General features: G+C 38.9%; 1 protein-coding gene across 3 annotated transcripts in view; it reads left to right on the top strand.

Annotated features, from left to right (window-relative positions):
• The window catches only part of LOC139755347 (tyrosine-protein phosphatase non-receptor type 2-like), a 109,408-nt gene that overhangs the window by 4,630 nt on the left and 86,704 nt on the right, over nucleotides 1–18,074 (top strand). For all 3 annotated transcript variants that reach the window (XR_011714084.1, XM_071673516.1, XM_071673515.1), the window contains exons 2-8: nucleotides 526–684; nucleotides 2,663–2,797; nucleotides 4,925–5,058; nucleotides 6,695–6,920; nucleotides 8,645–8,806; nucleotides 11,130–11,325; nucleotides 13,694–13,787. Coding sequence is in view for 2 of the 3 variants with exons in the window: in XM_071673516.1 (XP_071529617.1) it covers nucleotides 526–684; nucleotides 2,663–2,797; nucleotides 4,925–5,058; nucleotides 6,695–6,920; nucleotides 8,645–8,806; nucleotides 11,130–11,325; nucleotides 13,694–13,787 (1,106 nt within the window). In the remaining variant the exon portion in view is untranslated. The remainder of the gene's footprint in view (nucleotides 1–525; nucleotides 685–2,662; nucleotides 2,798–4,924; nucleotides 5,059–6,694; nucleotides 6,921–8,644; nucleotides 8,807–11,129; nucleotides 11,326–13,693; nucleotides 13,788–18,074) is intronic.

Raw genomic sequence — 18,074 nt, 5'->3', positions numbered from 1 at the left:
CTGACACATATATCCTCTTTGTCAATCTTTCCTCATTCATTCTCTCCATGTGACCAAACCATTTCAAAGCACCCTCTTCTGCTTTCTCAACCACACTCTTTTTATTGTGTATCATCTAATTCCTCCATTCAAACCCTTTTTGTCTGGTATCCAACATTTTTCGTTGAATTTTAACTTTGTGTTGTAAATTCAGGGTTTTTCACCCTGTAATTACTGAATTATGTGTATTAGTGATCCTTATGCTGAGTAAAAACTTATAGATTTTTTATGTTACTGAAATCTTTAACATAATTAGGTATTAAGAATTAGATGTCTTTTTGCATGTGAAATTTGATGTCAAATAAAAGAGTGAATGATGTGCAATAACTGGTGTTTAGAAAAAATTGACAGCAAAATAAGAGGTCATTTGGATGTGTACTAATATCAGTCAGTAGATTTTCTTGCCACAGAAAGTTTCTTAAAGTTTTCAGCTTAAAATGTCAGAAAAAAATGTATGCAATTTTCATGTGTGAATTTCCTTTCCAGCGGATACGGAGTGAAGGGACATTTGATTTACCTTGTACGGAGGCCAGAGCACCAATCAATAGGAACTTGAATCGGTATCGGGATGTTCTTCCATACGATCACTCCAGAATAGTTCTCACTGAGACCAATACTAATTATATCAATGCTTCTCTTGTAAAGGTTTGTTCCAGAGTGTTTTTGAAAAATAGTCTTGCATCTCAAGGTATAAAGAGTAGATAGTCCTTGAAGTTAGAAAATCTGTTTTACTTGTGAGTGAGTTTTAAGGCCAAAATGGATCATGCCATACTGTTTAGATGTGAAGAAAGTAAAGATCTGCCATTCCCAAAATGAAGACATACCATGAAATATTTATGACAGTGTTGTGGATGCACTTGATATTTTGAATATATTTTGTATTTATGAATGCTCTTGGTATGGTGAAAGATTTTGAAGTTGTCATGAAAATGGAAGAAGGGAGAGTAAAAAAGGAAAGGTATAGTATATGTCAAAGTAAAAATAGAATGTAAGCAGATATAACAGCATTATCTCCTGTTGCCTATAAGTAATGACGATGATGAAGGAAACTAGATTTTGCTTTTAAGAATATACAGGTTAGCCCTGGTTAAGGTCATTTTAGCATTTCTGGAAAGTGTGACTTTAAGCAAATCCATTTTTCCCACAGGAACCCATGTATAAGGGCTGTTCAAGGTCCTTGGGTGCTAACACTAGAATATTTTCTATGATAACAGTAACCCAGAATCGGGTAAGTTGGTGTTAAGGGAAATGAGGAACTTTAGAATGCTGTATATAGCTACTAGATGGAGTGCCCATCTGTTGGACAGGTGAAGTAACTCCCCCTAAAAAAAATGATCATCCTCATGTCATAACCACTGGAAATTAATTTTAATGATTGTTAAGAAGTATCCCTGGGGATAGGGGAGAAAGAATACTTCCCACGTATTCCCTGCGTGTCGTAGAAGGCGACTAAAAGGGGAGGGAGCGGGTGGCTGGAAATCCTCCCCTCTTGTTTTTTTTTAATTTTCCAAAAGAAGGAACAGAGAAGGGGGCCAGGTGAGGATTTTCCCTCTAAGGCCCAGTCCTCTGTTCTTAACGCTACCTCGGAAACGCGGGAAATGGCGAATAGTATAAAAAAAAAAAATTGTTAAGAAGTAGAAATGAAAAGGAAGGCTGCTGTTGAATTTTGTAAAGCAACAAAAATTACATGATGAAAAAGACATGGGTATAATCATCTCAAGTGAGTTAAAGCTAAGTAAGAAGTGCACAGGAGTGAAAATGGCAGACAGTATTCTTAGACTCATATGTAGGGCTTTTGAATTTTCGTCAAGGGAAATCATCCTGTTCCCTTCTTAAACACTATTCTCTGTTGTCGTCATCATCCTTGAAAAAAAGACATTGACAATGGAAAGAGTACAGCATTAAGCGACAAGGATGATTTCTGGGCTGAGAGACAGATTTCATGAGAGTTGACCAAGTGACTTAGATTTATTTAGCTTTGATAAGAGACGGTTAACTGATCCAATACAGATATTCAAAACGCTGACTTTCTTTTTCACTTGATTTCTGAACAGTTAAGGCTTGATTGTGTCATTTGCTGGGCATCTTTGACTCATGATTGGAAATTACAGCCATGAATTTTTAAATGTGGCTGAAAATGTACTCCACAGTGATACACTGGCGGAGTAAGGAAATTTAAGCGCGGCATGGCTCAAAGCAAAAGCCAGTGTTACATTTAAACTGTGGCACAAATTAGTTTGCTTCACACCCTTTACATAGTCATTGTCACAGAATCACAATTTTAGTGTCTTAGAAGTGCAGTGTAATAATCATTGTCACAGCATCACAAGGTTATTGACATGGAATTGTAGTGTAGTGTCTCTGTTCCCTAATTCATAGAAGGCAATATTTTGAAACTCTTTCAATCAAAACGATTTTATAATGTGAGTGCATGTATCCTAAAAAGTCGAAGAGAAAATCATATATAGATTAGAACAGAAAACCTTGTAAATTGTGACAATTTTGATGCATTTATTTTTTCCCTGAATAGTTTTTAGACTAAATTCTGGTGTGATTTCTTTATTCATATAACTTTTAAAGATTTTAGAAATCTCGATTATTAAAGATTGCTTTTGTGTAACAGGCAGCATGTGTGAATCGGTCTTACATCTTAACCCAGGGGCCACTACCACATACCACTCCCCATTTCTGGCTGATGATATGGCAGCAGAAAGTTAAAGGTATCATCATGCTTAACAAGATTATTGAAAAGAATCAGGTTAGTACAATGACTTTTGTATCACAAGCTTAGATACTCGTTAGTACCTCTTAGCTTGATGACTCAAGATCAAATGTAATCATAATTGGTCAGTGAATGTAGGTTTGCGGCAGGGGTGTGTGATGTCTCCATGGTTGTTTAATTTGTTTATGGATGGGGTTGTTAGGGAGGTAAATGCAAGAGTTTTGGAAAGAGGGGCAAGTATGAAGTCTGTTGGGGATGAGAGAGCTTGGGAAGTGAGTCAGTTGTTGTTCGCTGATGATACAGTGCTGGTGGCTGATTCATGTGAGAAACTGCAGAAGCTGGTGACTGAGTTTGGTAAAGTGTGTGGAAGAAGAAAGTTAAGAGTAAATGTGAATAAGAGCAAGGTTATTAGGTACAGTAGGGTTGAGGGTCAAGTCAATTGGGAGGTGAGTTTGAATGGAGAAAAACTGGAGGAAGTGAAGTGTTTTAGATATCTGGGAGTGGATCTGGCAGCGGATGGAACCATGGAAGCGGAAGTGGATCATAGGGTGGGGGAGGGGGCGAAAATTCTGGGAGCCTTGAAGAATGTGTGGAAGTTGAGAACATTATCTCGGAAAGCAAAAATGGGTATGTTTGAAGGAATAGTGGTTTCAACAATGTTGTATGGTTGCGAGGCGTGGGCTATGGATAGAGTTGTGCGCAGGAGGATGGATGTGCTGGAAATGAGATGTTTGAGGACAATGTGTGGTGTGAGGTGGTTCGATCGAGTGAGTAACGTAAGGGTAAGAGAGATGTGTGGAAATAAAAAGAGCGTGGTTGAGAGAGCAGAAGAGGGTGTTTTGAAGTGATTTGGGCACATGGAGAGAATGAGTGAGGAAAGATTGACCAAGAGGATATATGTGTCGGAGGTGGAGGGAACGAGGAGAAGAGGGAGACCAAATTGGAGGTGGAAAGATGGAGTGAAAAAGATTTTGTGTGATCGGGGCCTGAACATGCAGGAGGGTGAAAGGAGGGCAAGGAATAGAGTGAATTGGAGCGATGTGGTATACCGGGGTTGACGTGCTGTCAGTGGGTTGAATCAAGGCATGTGAAGCATCTGGGGTAAACCATGGAAAGCTGTGTAGGTATGTATATTTGAGTGTGTGGACGTATGTATATACATGTGTATGGGGGGGTTTGGGCCATTTCTTTCGTCTGTTTCCTTGCGCTACCTCGCAAACGCGGGAGACAGCGACAAAGGATAATAAAAAAAAAAAAATTGGTCATCCCTGTATACCTTGATGATAACCACCAATCTCTTCTTGCCTTTGTCACAGAAATTGCATCTGATATTTCTGTCTCCTCTTGTAGCCCTTTAATGAGCATTTGTTCTTTCTTACCCCTTTTAATCTATCAGATGTACATATGTTCTTCATCCAGTCCTAAAATGATCAGATGCTTACGTATGTCAAGCTCTTGTTTTACTAATCTTTTTGGTTTAGATGCCACCTATCTGACAGCCAAGTTCATTCATTTTGGTTCATCGTCCTCTTTACCTTTCCTTCCTCTACAATCTTCGTTTTGCTTTTAAGCACTGATCATGCATGCTCTACAATTTTCAGTAACCAGTCTCCCTACTTATTCGTAAACCCCAACCCACCTGACATACACCCATCAGAAACCACGTTCCCCGGACAGACGTGAGTCATGCTCTTCTGCTTACGCTCCTGACATTACTCATCTCTATAACGGTGCATTCACTGTTTCAGCATATCCCAAGACCCTTCATGCCCATGATACAATTATCATTATGTACTATGTGTCATTATACAAATAATCTTAAGACAGGACCTGTGCAATGTAGGCTGTTGTTTGGTCCTTACTTTACTGTGCTTTAGTGGAAAAGATTTTTAGGTATTAAAAGATTTATTGGCTTGCAGCTCGTTAAGTTTGTTGTAGTATATGTATGTGCTTGTTTGTTTTTGTATTTAGTTTTTTCTTAAATGGATTTTCTCTTATCAGGAGTGTTATTAATGACAAGGTACATTATCTTTAATTTTGACTTTAGTAATTTCATATTTATTTATGAAGATATTTGAATAATGGGGTCTGACAAGTGTAACCCTCCATTAGTGCATTGATTATTTTTAGATGTATTCTGTACATTTTGAATTCATATTTCAGATAAAATGTCATCAGTACTGGCCTTTGGGTGAATGTGATGGAGGTGAAGATACAATGGTGTTCTCAACTGTAGGCATCAAGGTGGATCTTCTCAAATTTCGTCGCCATTCACACTACAATTATAGTACTCTTAGGTTAGTAATTTGTTTTTAGAATCATTTTCTTTAGATATCTCTCTCCTGTTATATGTATAGCCATCCCAGTATGGCAGCAGTGTTACAATCCAGAAAAACCTGTTGTCATGCAAGATGTTTGACCCCATTATATAAGGGGTTTATATGCATGAGCACTTATTTTCTGTATCTAACTATTAAGTATGGAATGTACATCCAACAACTTAGCCTGAGAACTACTTGCCAAAAAATTGTATCAGCTAACCTGGATGATACCTTATGAAAATATAGGAAAATGTGATGATGAGAACTTGAGATAGCGGTGGAGTGTTGGCCTAAGAACTACTTGCCACAAAATTGTATCTACTAATCTGGATGATACCTTATGAAAATGTAGGAAAATGTGATGATGAAAACTTGAGATAGTGGTGTAGTGTGATGTGGTGGAATAAGTGTTACTAGGTGGGAAGGGAAGGGGCACTTAGATCATCAGCATCTGGGATTAGTTCTCCCAGACCTTTTGAAATGCTGTTCAGTTTTTGCTGTGTGTCATGCTTCTTTTTCTCTCTCTTAAGCTTGGCTTATCAAGTGTTTGTTAACGTTTGCTGACTGATGCATCTTCTCTTCTCCATCACCATCTATGGATTACTTATTCATAAAGTACTTTACTTGGTGCTAACATTTCAAAATTGCCAAATCATTATAACCATAATTTGTGCACTGTCGCTAATGAGTCACTAATTGACAGCGGGCTTACACCAGGGCCATACCTTTCCTTGTGTCATTTGGGTTACTGAGACAGTAGGATTCTTTCCCTGTGTTATTTAAAGTTGCTTGGAATGCAAGGTATCTGCATACCAACAAAGTTTGCCTTTCAATGTAGTTGGTTATGGGAACAGGCACCCCATACAAGTACAGTTAGGGTTCCCACAGGGTAAGATATTGTGCCATGTAGAAACTATAAATACTGCATATTGTCTTGGAGCTGATTACAGTTTCTTGTGACATGAAGCACCATTACATACCAACAAAAAAAGGAGGAGAGAGAGAGGTAATCTGTACATATACTGAAAGGATCTTCATGCCATTGAATGTACAGTTATGGATGGTATCATTTAGGAGTTAATTATCCACAACTTTTTTTTGTTTCATTAACACGACTTGCATTTTGCATTTTCTTGCTATGAAGTAGATTTGGTAAAAAAAGATATTGAAGATTGTGGAAATGGGTGTTATCAGACTCTGTCTGTAAGTCGTGACACTGCTCTTCAAAAGTCGATTTCAGTGAGGTTGTGCCATCAGCAATGTCTCATCGAGGTCCTTTACCCAGAGGAGTCCATCATTTCCCTGTTTCTGCATGGATTGCAATCTTGAAGCTGTAGGAGTCTCGTACAAGGGTTCTTGAGGTTTTATGATGATAATTATTATGGAAATGTTTGCTGTCAGAGGTAGATTTGTATGTAGTGTCTTGTCATTAGATTCTATTCAGAGGCTATGATTTCATTGGCACAAGAAAGAATTGCAACCCTCTGGTTCCTTGAATTTGTCACTGAACACCATTGAATCATTTCTGATTTAGCATTAATTAGTATTTAAAGAATATGCTGTTAACCTGAATGTATTAGGTAATTTATGCCTAACCATTATTCCTTTTCAGATTAATTGAAATATCATCTGGAGAGAGCAGGTTGATTTTACATTTTCATTACACAACATGGCCAGATTTTGGTGTTCCACAGTCTCCTGAAGCTTTTTACAAGTTCCTAACTGTTGTACGAGCCAGTGGTGTCCTAGAACCAGATGTTGGGCCATCTGTTGTTCATTGCTCAGCTGGAATTGGTCGATCAGGGACTTTCTGTTTAGTGGATACTATTCTTATGATGGTAAGTTAGATTTGGTATCTTGTGATATTAAGCTTCAAGAATTTTCAGCCTTCGTTATTTAAGTACATACATGCATTTCAGCAACAGTATTCAGATCTGTTAAATACCATAAGACAGTTTACCATATGGTTTAACAGTAAATTTCTGTGAAAAAATTCAAATTCTGAAGTGAGAGAGTGAATGGAAACATCAGACAATAGTGATATTTGAATATGCACAATGTCATCAGAGTCTCAAAACACCATTTTATGGTTTGAAAGATGACCAAGAACCTATTAAAGTGCACTGCATTCACTGCTGTTGGATACAGGGATATGTTGACTCTCTTGAGAGAAAGAGTATGAGAAAGAGGAGTGCGTAAGAATGAGTGAAATATAGTACCTGTAGACTGGCATTAACTTTGTTTTTAGAGCATTTCAGTATTAACCATTTAATGCTGATCAATGTAAAGATGTTATCCCAGAATTGGTAGAATTAGCAAAATCTGAAATTTTACCAAGAAAATGTAATGAACCATTTAACCATTAAACTGCAACATACACCATTTAGCAGTGCATGATCATCTGCGGTATACATCACCCGAGACAAAATTTCTGAATCACTTTCAGAAAAATTTTCCTCTTAGTGAGCCTTCAGTGTTTTTGCTGGCAACAGTTTAAGGGTTACCAGTCACAGCCAGGTAAACTTAACATGCCATATACTGTACCTCACACTAGAGCAAGTAAAATACTTGTAGATATGAAATAGCTGCTAACAAGAAAAAACTATGGGATCTGTACAATACCCTGTTTTTGGGAAGCAGGCTTTGTGATGTTGATTATTTGGGATTTCCAGGACAGAGAAGAGGTTAAGGTTATTTCAGTATGTTTTATATTATTACAGAGGAGAGATTACCTAAGTGAAAGACAGCATGGTTTTAGGGAAATGAGGCCTTGTATAGCAAACCTCTTAGAGTTCTATCTGCTGACTAATATTAGACTTTCAAGTGTATTGATAAGGAAATATTTAGTAACCTGTTCATATCCTGCGTAAGACTAAAACTAGAACATGCCTCTCAAGTTTAGTCACCACACCCAAAGAAGCACATTGGGCTAATAGAAAGGGTCCAGGGGAAGGCAATTTAGGTGGTACCCAAATTATGAGAGTTGAGTTACATTTAAAGCTATAGCCTTTAAATTTGCCTACCTTGGAAGAGATCACAACCTTTTAAGTTTTTAGAACAGGTCACTGAACAGTTCTTCGAGGACTTTCTTGGAAATTGTTCCTGGGGTACGTATAAATAGATTAATACATAAATATTTTCATTTGCATTACCATCTTATTTTTTTTTTGTATCATTATATATCATTAATTATCCCTTGTTTTAGCTAACAATCACATCCCTGGTGTAGCTTTTCCTGCCCTCAACCTAGTGCAATTTAAAGTTTAACAGGCGATTAAAAAACCTATATCTATCGTATAAAATAACTTTTCCTCATTTCTCTATTCGTTAACATTCAGTCATTCCTTTTGGTTATAATCATATATTTAGTGTGACTTTTCCTGCCTAAACTTGCGTGCAGATTGAAAGTTGACTGGTAAATGAAAAATAATCCATTTATATATGAATATTTTAAAGAACTAGCAAGACTTTGTTTTACATTAGACTATAGCCTTTAATGATATATGAAGAACCATTTTATTCTCCAATTTAAGTATAATCACATATCCCCAATTTATTTCAGCTCTCCAAGGGTCTTTGTGGTTCTGGTCAGGGTAAGGTAGTTGAAGTTTTGCTGGACATGAGACGGCAACGCATGGGTCTCATTCAGACTCATGACCAGTTGAGATTTTCTTATCAGGCTATTGTCTATGGTTCACGTAGACTTAGTGAAATGAATGGCAAGGTGAGCTTAATAGTCTTTAGTTTATTTATACTACAGTGATGCAAAGAAGTATCTTTTTTTTAAGGATTTGGAAGGAGTCACTGGGATAGTCACTTTCAGGCCTTTTTCAGTCATTCAGTATTATTGTTGTTATAAATGTACAAAGGCAAAGGGGATAAGAGTGAGTGCTCAAATTACAGAGGTATAAGTTTGTTGAGTATTCCTGGTAGATTATATGGGAGGGTATTGATTGAGAGGGTGAAGGCATGTACAGAGCATCAGATTGGGGAAGAGCAGTGTGGTTTCAGAAGTGGTAGAGGATGTGTGGATCAGGTGTTTGCTTTGAAGAATGTATGTGAGAAATACTTAGAAAAGCAAATGGATTTGTATGTGGCATTTATGGATCTGGAGAAGGCATATGATAGAGTTGATAGAGATGCTCTGTGGAAGGTATTAAGAATATATGGTGTGGGAGGCAAGTTGTTAGAAGCAGTGAAAAGTTTTTATCGAGGATGTAAGGCATGTGTACGTGTAGGAAGAGAGGAAAGTGATTGGTTCTCAGTGAATGTTGGTTTGCGGCAGGGGTGTGTGATGTCTCCATGGTTGTTTAATTTGTTTATGGATGGGGTTGTTAGGGAGGTGAATGCAAGAGTTTTGGAAAGAGGGGCAAGTATGAAGTCTGTTGTGGATGAGAGAGCTTGGGAAGTGAGTCAGATGTTGTTCGCTGATGATACAGCGCTGGTGGCTGATTCATGTGAGAAACTGGAGAAGCTGGTGACTGAGTTTTGTAAAGTGTGTGAAAGAAGAAAGTTAAGAGTAAATGTGAATAAGAGCAAGGTTATTAGGTACAGTAGGGTTGAGGGTCAAGTCAATTGGGAGGTAAGTTTGAATGGAGAAAAACTGGAGGAAGTAAAGTATTTTAGATATCTGGGAGTGGATCTGGCAGCGGATGGAACCATGGAAGTGGAAGTGAATCATGGGGTGGGGGAGGGGGGCGAAAATCCTGGGAGCCTTGAAGAATGTGTGGAAGTCGAGAACAGTATCTCGGAAAGCAAAAATGGGTATGTTTGAAGGAATAGTGGTTCCAACAATGTTGTATGGTTGCGAGGCGTGGGCTATGGATAGAGTTGTGCGCAGGAGGATGGATGTGCTGGAAATGAGATGTTTGAGGACAGTGTGTGGTGTGAGGTGGTTTGATCGAGTAAGTAATGTAAGGGTAAGAGAGATGTGTGGAAATAAAAAGAGCGTGGTTGAGAGAGCAGAAGAGGGTGTTTTGAGATGATTTGGGCACGTGGAGAGAATGAGTGAGGAAAGATTGACCAAGAGGATATATGTGTCGGAGGTGGAGGGAACGAGAAGTGGGAGACCAAATTGGAGGTGGAAAGATGGAGTGAAAAAGATTTTGTGCAATCGGGGCCTGAACATGCAGGAGGGTGAAAGGAGGGCAAGGAATAGAGTGAATTGGATTGATGTGGTATACCGGGGTTGACATGCTGTCAGTGGATTGAATCAGGGCATGTGAAGCGTCTGGGGTAAACCATGGAAAGTTGTATGGGGCCTGGATGTGGAAAGGGAGCTATGGTTTCGGGCATTGTTGCATGACAGCTAGAGACTGATTGTGAACGAATGGGGCCTTTGTTGTCTTTTCCTAGTGCTACCTCGCACACATGAGGGGGGAGGGGGATGGTATTCCATGTGTGGCGAGGTGGCGATGGGAATGAATAAAGGCAGACAGTGTGAATTGTGTGCATGGGTATATATGTATGTGTCTGTGTGTGTATATATATGTGTACATTGAGATGTATAGGTATGTATATTTGCGTGTGTGGACGTGTATGTATATACATTGTGTATGGGGGTGGGTTGGGCCATTTCTTTCGTCTGTTTCCTTGCGCTACCTCGCAAACGCTTGAGACAGCGACAAAGCAAAATAATAATAATAAAAAGATAAATGTGGAAATGAATAGGATTTTCTCTGGGAGATTTTCCATACACAGCCCTTCTAGGAATACATATGTACACTAGAACTTAAAAGATATTTATATGTAGTTTGATTTAAACTATGGTAATGTAGGTGTTTAGAGTGAAACTTCTATTGGATTCACATTTTATGTATTAAGTTGATTAAGCTGATTACAAATCAGTTCCATTTCTTCATAATACAGTTGAAATATTGGGTCATTAGTCTTCATTTCTGGTGTTACCTATTTGATAAAACTTAATATAAGCAGTCTTGTTGTTTATGAATGCTGAATCATGTGTTAGATGAAGCATATGCTAAATTCTGGCTTGTGAAAATTTTCCCGCATATGATCCTTTATCTATCATCATTATTTTGATACAGGATCCATGTGAAGAAAGTAGCAGTGAGGAGCCATCTTTAACAGATGAGCTTCCTCCGCAGCCTCCTCCTCGTACAGATTCACTCACTCGTTCCATGATTGAGAGTCAGCTAGCAAAGGAGCTTGAGGAGGGTAATGGCACAGACACAGCACCAGAGGATAATGATGAAGATTATGAAGATGAAGACAGTAGAGGAGGTAGGAAAATAAGGAAATCTTTTAACAATTCAGCAAATTGATTAAATTGTATGCATATGGACATAGAATAGAGGTCCTTGTTATCAGCCATATTATACTACATAAGTGAACCCAGTTATTATTGTTTTGGATGTGAACCTTGAATTGGAAATGCTAAAGAAAGGAAGAGGTTGAATGCATTGAAATTGAAATGCTTAAGGTTGATACGTGGATTTGGGAGGGTTGGTAGTGTGAGGGATGTTATTATGTAAGCACGATGTGATTAAGAGGGCCAACAAGGGTGTGCTGAAGTGGTTTAGATATCTTCAGAGGATAAACGAAGAAGAACGTCAGAGGCTTTATTTGTCATAAATGGAGGAAGCATAGGAAAGTAGTTACTTATGAGGACTTACAAGACATTGTTAAAAAGAGGATTGAAGGAAGTTGTGAAGGATACTAGGCTATTAGGACCTGAATATTTAGAAGGACAAGATGTAAGTAGTAGTTGGTAGGCAGCCAACGACCAGGGAGATGTATTACCAGTACTACCTGCATGGGTATCAGGAGGGTTAGTGACATCTGCTCAGTGAGCCAGCACTTTTAGTGGTTGTCAAGTTTCACTCCTCTGACCTTGATAGTTGTCTTTTCTTTCTGACTCACTAACGTGTGGATTACTGTTATTCTGTCCACAAACATGCACTCTCCTTGTCATTTGTGGCATTCTGTCCACAAACATACACTCTCCTTGTCATTTGTAAAACTTGACAACACTTAACTCACACAACTCATTCTTTGTAACTGTAGATTTTCTTGCAGTGAGTACTGAAGGCTAGCCTAGCCTTGCCTTTTGACAAAATTGTAGGAACGATGGATAGACTTTCATATACCGCATTGACCCTTTTTTTTTGTCTAACCCATGCACATTTCTCACCCCTGTGAATGTTGAAGCTATGTTACCTGTTAAGAGAGAGGCACTAAAGGCTAAGAAGTGACACGAGTTCTTAAGTAATGGAGACTGTTGCTGTGGCCACCTCTTTGAGAGAGTTCCAGTTGGAATAGGTGTCAGAGATATAGATAGATAGAGGTATGATGTGGGCAGAATGAATGGGATCAGTTTAGTATATAGGGGACAACATGCTATCATCAGTCTGAAGCAGGGCAAATGAAGCAGTCCTGATAAACCGTAGTGTAGTCTAGTAGGATTTGGATTTGGATTGTATGCTCTGGTTTTGTTATGTTATAAATGGAAATTAATGAGTAGACATGTGCAAATGAGTTTATTGATTGTTAGTTTGTGATGCAACCATACTAAGTTAGTAGAGGCAATTAGAGTTTAAGAAGTAAATGCTAGATATATATATTTTTTCTTACCCAATTACTTCTGGCTTTGCAGGACAGCATTAGGAACAAATGAACAGTGGCTCCTTTGCACACTTCCACTCTATAGCCATTTCATATGAACCCAATCTATGGAGACATGTAATTTGTATCAGCTTCCTATCTCAGAGCATCAAGGAATCATATAGTCATGGTCATCACATTGATGAATTATGTGCTGTAACCAGTGCCCGCCATCCTAAGCCAGGTCCTGCAGACTATTCCTTGATTTATCTCCACTGTCTGCATACCTTGGTTCAGCCTATTAACAGCATGTCCCTTTTCATATACCGCATTGATCCTTTTGTCTCTAACCCATGCACATTTATCATCCCTGTGAATGTTGAAGCTATGTTACCCCAAAAGCTTCCTTCACTTTGTCCTTCCATCTCCTTCTTGGTGTTCCACTCCCCCATACTTTCTTTGCTCATCCTTTTCATGCATCCAAACCATTTTGGCACACCCTGGTCAGCTGTATGTCAGGTTGCACTTACTATCATACACATCTCTTACATTGTCGCTACTAGCACAGTCAGCCTGCCATACATACACCACATAAACATTTCCAACGGGTCCACCCTCTTCCTTTCTTGCATCAATGAAGAGTGCAAGACTTACATGCATAGAATACTATTAAGACAACAATACCTTCTTTACCATAATGTATACTGACATCTACCACACTCTCTAACCCTTAGATTGAGAGCAGGTGACCTTATATAAGGACCAGTTTTTGAAATGGTCACCTGTCTCGAAATGAAATGTATGGCCATTGATGAATGTAATGGCACCTCACAGATTGTTTACAAACACTGCAGCTCCAATTTTTTCCAAATATAGGAAGTATGAAATGGAATAGATCACTGTCAATCATGAAATAGTGAGGAATCTATAAGTAAGAGATAGGTAGTGAGCTCAGTGAATCAAACTTATATGTCAATATTGTGGTGTAATCCTCTTGTGTATGTTATTAACCCTGTGATAAGATTTTATGTGATCCTTTAATTTGCAGATGCTCCAGCTAGACCATTACCAGCTGAACCATGTACAGATGGCCCAAGCCCAGACACATCCACACCAGCAAGTCCAGAAAATCATAATGACTTGTAAGTTTGATAGCTTTTTATGTACAGTGGATTTCTAAATCTGCAGAGATTCTTTTTTTTTTCCTTTTAAGTTGTCTATGTCTTATCTGTCTGTTTTTTAACCATCAAGGCATTTCCCACTTCAAGGTGTGTACCCATGCAGAGTCTTTTCCAAACTTCTTGGTCTTCACACATTTTACGATTGCTTATGTTTAGACCTTTATTCCTTGACTCTTTTCTTATATTGCCGTCTTGCATTTTATTCGGAGCAGCTATAGAAATCTTCACTTATTTTAACTTTGCAATTTCACCCTTACTTGAACTTTAGCCAAGTATACAACTGCACTCTGTGTGTTGATTTGACTTTTGGTTATTCCTTATACTTAGGTCAATTAAAAAAGAAAAATATTTCTGGTCAGTAGGCTGATATTTTCTCCTGTACTTGTATTTGACATGGGTTTTAGAAGTCCTTTGGACAATTAAGTAGCTGAGATGAGCAAAAATGAATTATTATGTGGAAGCCAGAATCTGAAAAGAAGTGACCCCCTTTTTTCTTTGGCATTAGACCCAGAAATTCACTTAACTTCAGTTGATTGTGATTAAGTAGAAATGTTCCTTTTTTCTTCCCTTAAGGGTTGCATCAGTCTTGTGTAACACACAACTATGGTTTGCAGTCTTTATGCCAAGGTTGGTTATGGAGAATGTGAGCACAAGAACCTTTCACAATTAGTGGTTGATAATTTGTATTGAACCCTTCAAGTGCTTGCAGTTGTTATAAAAGGTTTCCCAACAGCTTAATGATTTTTAGGAAAATTTGAACTCTAAAATAAAGATAGTATAGTGCATGTGTACACGCCACAAATGCTGTTTCAACATATCCCCAAATACTTCATGTTTACAGTGCAGCAACCACAATGAACATGAACATCTGATATTCAGATGCCCTGCATTGTTCTGACCTAGAAGCCTCATGAAAATAGAAGGGACTCTTGGTGCAGGGAGTAAATTTGGGAAACTATGACAGAGGTTACAGGATGGAGTGAAAGATGCCTTGAGTGTTTGGGGCCTTAACATGCAGGAGGATTTGAGGTATACAAGTAGAAAGGTGTGTGAGGTCTGGTTCTGTGGGGGGCTGTGGTTTCAGTGGATTTTATTTTATGTCTAAATAATGGATTAAATAATGGATGTAAGCAATGAGGTCATTTTTTTGTCTATTGATGGCTCACCTCACTAATGTAGGGAACAGTGAAAAGTTATTATCAAGGATGTAAGGCAGGATTACAAGTAGGAAGAGAGGAAAGTGATTGGTTCCCAGCGAATGTCGGTCTACGGCAGGGATGTGTGATGTCCCCATGGTTGTTTTAATTTGTTTATGGATGGGATGGTTAGGGAGGTAAATGCAAGAGTTTTGGAGAGAGGGGCAAGTATGTAGTCTTTTGGGGATGAGAGGGCCTGGGAAGTGAGTCAGTTTTTGTTTGCCGATGATACAGCTCTAGTAGCTGATTCGAGTGAGATATTGCAGAAGTTGGTGACTGGGTTTGGAAAAGTGTGTGAAAGGAGAAAATTGAGAGTAAAGGTGAATAAGAGCAAGGGTATTAGGCTCAGTAGTTGAGGGACAAGTTAATTGAGATGTAAGTTTAAATGGAGAAAAATTGGAGTAAGTGAAGTGTTTTAGACATCTGGGAGTTGACTTATCTGTGAATAGAATCATGGAAGCGGAAGTGAATCACAGGGTGGGGGAGGGGGTTAAGATTCTGGGAGCAATTAAGAATGTGTGGAAGGAGAGAACTTTATCTCCTAGAGCAAAAATGAGTATGTTTGAAGGAATAGTAGTTCCAGCAATGTTATATGGTTGCGAGGAATGGGCATTAGATAGGGTTGTACGGAGGAGGATGGATGTGTTGGAAATGAAATGTTGAGGACAATATATGCCTTCATCCATTCCTGGCACTACCCCGCCCCACAGGAAACAGTGTCGCTACCCCTTGCTTCACCGAGGTAGCACCAGGAAAAGAGACAAAAAATAGGCCACATTTGTTCTCATTCATTCTCTAGCTGTCATGTGTAATGCACCAAAACCACAGCTCCCAATCCACATCCAGGCCCCACAGACCCTTCCATGGTTTACCTATGATGTTTAACATGCCCTAGTTTTGTTCATTGACAGCACGTCGACCCTGGTATATCATTCCAGTTCACTCTTTGTTGCATGCCTTTCATCCTCTTGCATGTTCAGGCCCAGATCACTCAAAATCTTTTCCACTTCACCCTTCACCCTTCCACCTCCAGTTTGGTCTCCTGCTTCTCCTTCTTCCCTCCACTCTGACACATCTATCCTCTTTGTCAGTCTTTCCTCACGCATTCTCCATATTACCAAACCATTTCAACACACCCTTGTCTGCTTTCTCAACCGCACACTTTTTATTTCCACACATCTCTCTTACCCTTTTGTTACTTACTTGATCAGACCACATATTATCCTCAAACATTTAATTTTCAACGCATTGATTCTCCTCTCCTCTGCATAGCTTCATCTATAGCCCATGCCTCACATCCATATAATATTGCTGGGACTGCTATACCTTCAAACATAAACATTCCCCCCCACACCCTTGCAATTCTTTTTCTATTTTAAAATGGGCTGTGAAAGATCTCTGAACACTTTTTAATTCTGCAGTTATGCCTACCATGTATGGTGATGTTAGAACACAGCAATATTTTGTTTGTGAAAGAATTAATACTTTGAAAAGTTTCACCATTGGATTTTCATCTCATGTCTTAAAAAGTCCACAGGATCTCTCCTACCATCCCTCTGGATGAAGCAACTGTTGTGCACTGTGTTTGCTGAAGGTTCGGTAGTTAGACATTATTACTTTTAAGGTCTTTCCCTTTATTCATTTGCTTCATGACAATGTCTGTCTGTCCAGTATTTGGTATTGTTTTGATTTGTTCATTTCTCCCATACTGGAGGTGAAATTAATCCCCATTGAAAAGCACGTTGTTCTTGGTGGCCCATTGGTAGACTACATTAATGTCTCTCTGTAGCCTTTCGGCATCCTTTGTTAGTGATATTCATACTTATTCAAGTGTCATCTGCAAAGGATGATATTGAACTGTGTTTGCCAGTGTCAGATATAAGAATGGGAACATAAGGGGTACAATTACAGTTCCCTAGGGTATTGAACCTTTAGTGTAGATATACAACTTATTGTGTACTGTTATTTGAAAAGCTGTATATTTATCTCCCAATTTTTTTCAGTTCATCCCATCTTACACATCTGTTCTGTGACACCATAGTCACATTTATCAAATGTTTTTTTTTGCATCACTTCAGCTTGATAATGTGTGATGTTAGTGTTATCAGTTAACATTTTTTTTGGATTGCAAAACTTTGCGTTTCCCTTTGTGGAGTAGGGCAGCATGAGTTATTTTCAGACTTGGGGATGATGGCAGTATGTAGACTTTTCTTGCAAGAGATGTTTTGTATTTCTTTATAAAAACTGAATTCCAGGAGCCTGATCCTGGGGCGAACTGCAGAGGCATGCTCTAAATGGCTTTCTCAAAATCTTGTGGTGAAGTGATGATATCCTCTCTGTGTAACATGATGATGAGATGCAGCACATAGATGACACTGGATGATTTGGGAGTAAGTTTGATTGGGGAGTACCTGGAGATTTTGGAGTGCTTTGTATACTTAGGAGTGGACTTGGCAGCAGAGAGAACTGAGACTATGATGAGTCATAGGATAGGAGCGGGGCCTAAAGTCCTTGATGCATTGAGAAATTTATGTAGGTAGAGGTCATTGCCTTTTAGGGCAAATTGGGAATGTTTGAAGGTATAGTAGTTCCAGCAATGTGGTCTGGATGTGAGGCTAAGGCCTTGAATGCAAATGAACAGAAGAGTGTGGATATGCTTAAAATGAAATGATGTATGGTGAGTTGGTCACATAAGGAATGACAGTGTAAGAGACATATGGTAATAAGAATATGATTGAGAAAGCTGACCAGGGTGTGCTGAAATAGTTTGGATAAATGAAGAGGATGAACAGAGTGAGACTGGCAAAAGGGATATATGTGTGTGAGAAATGGAGGATTAGTGGAGGGATCAAAGGGGAAGGGGAGAATGAGAAGATGGGAGGATTGAGTGAAAGAGGTTCTGAGCTGCTGGAACCTGATCATTCATGATGAGATAGAATGGATTCAAGTGGTTAGGCATTCAGGGGGCATTGTGCTGTCATTGGGCTGAACCAGGGCAATGGAAATGGTCAGGAGAAACCACAGAATGTACTTTGGGATTGGACTCTGGATG

Source organism: Panulirus ornatus, chromosome 19 (genome assembly GCF_036320965.1).
Source record: "Panulirus ornatus isolate Po-2019 chromosome 19, ASM3632096v1, whole genome shotgun sequence".
Classification (NCBI taxonomy): Eukaryota; Metazoa; Arthropoda; class Malacostraca; order Decapoda; family Palinuridae; genus Panulirus; species Panulirus ornatus.
Note: the sequence above shows the minus strand (reverse complement) of the source record. Positions and strands in the feature narration are given on the sequence as shown.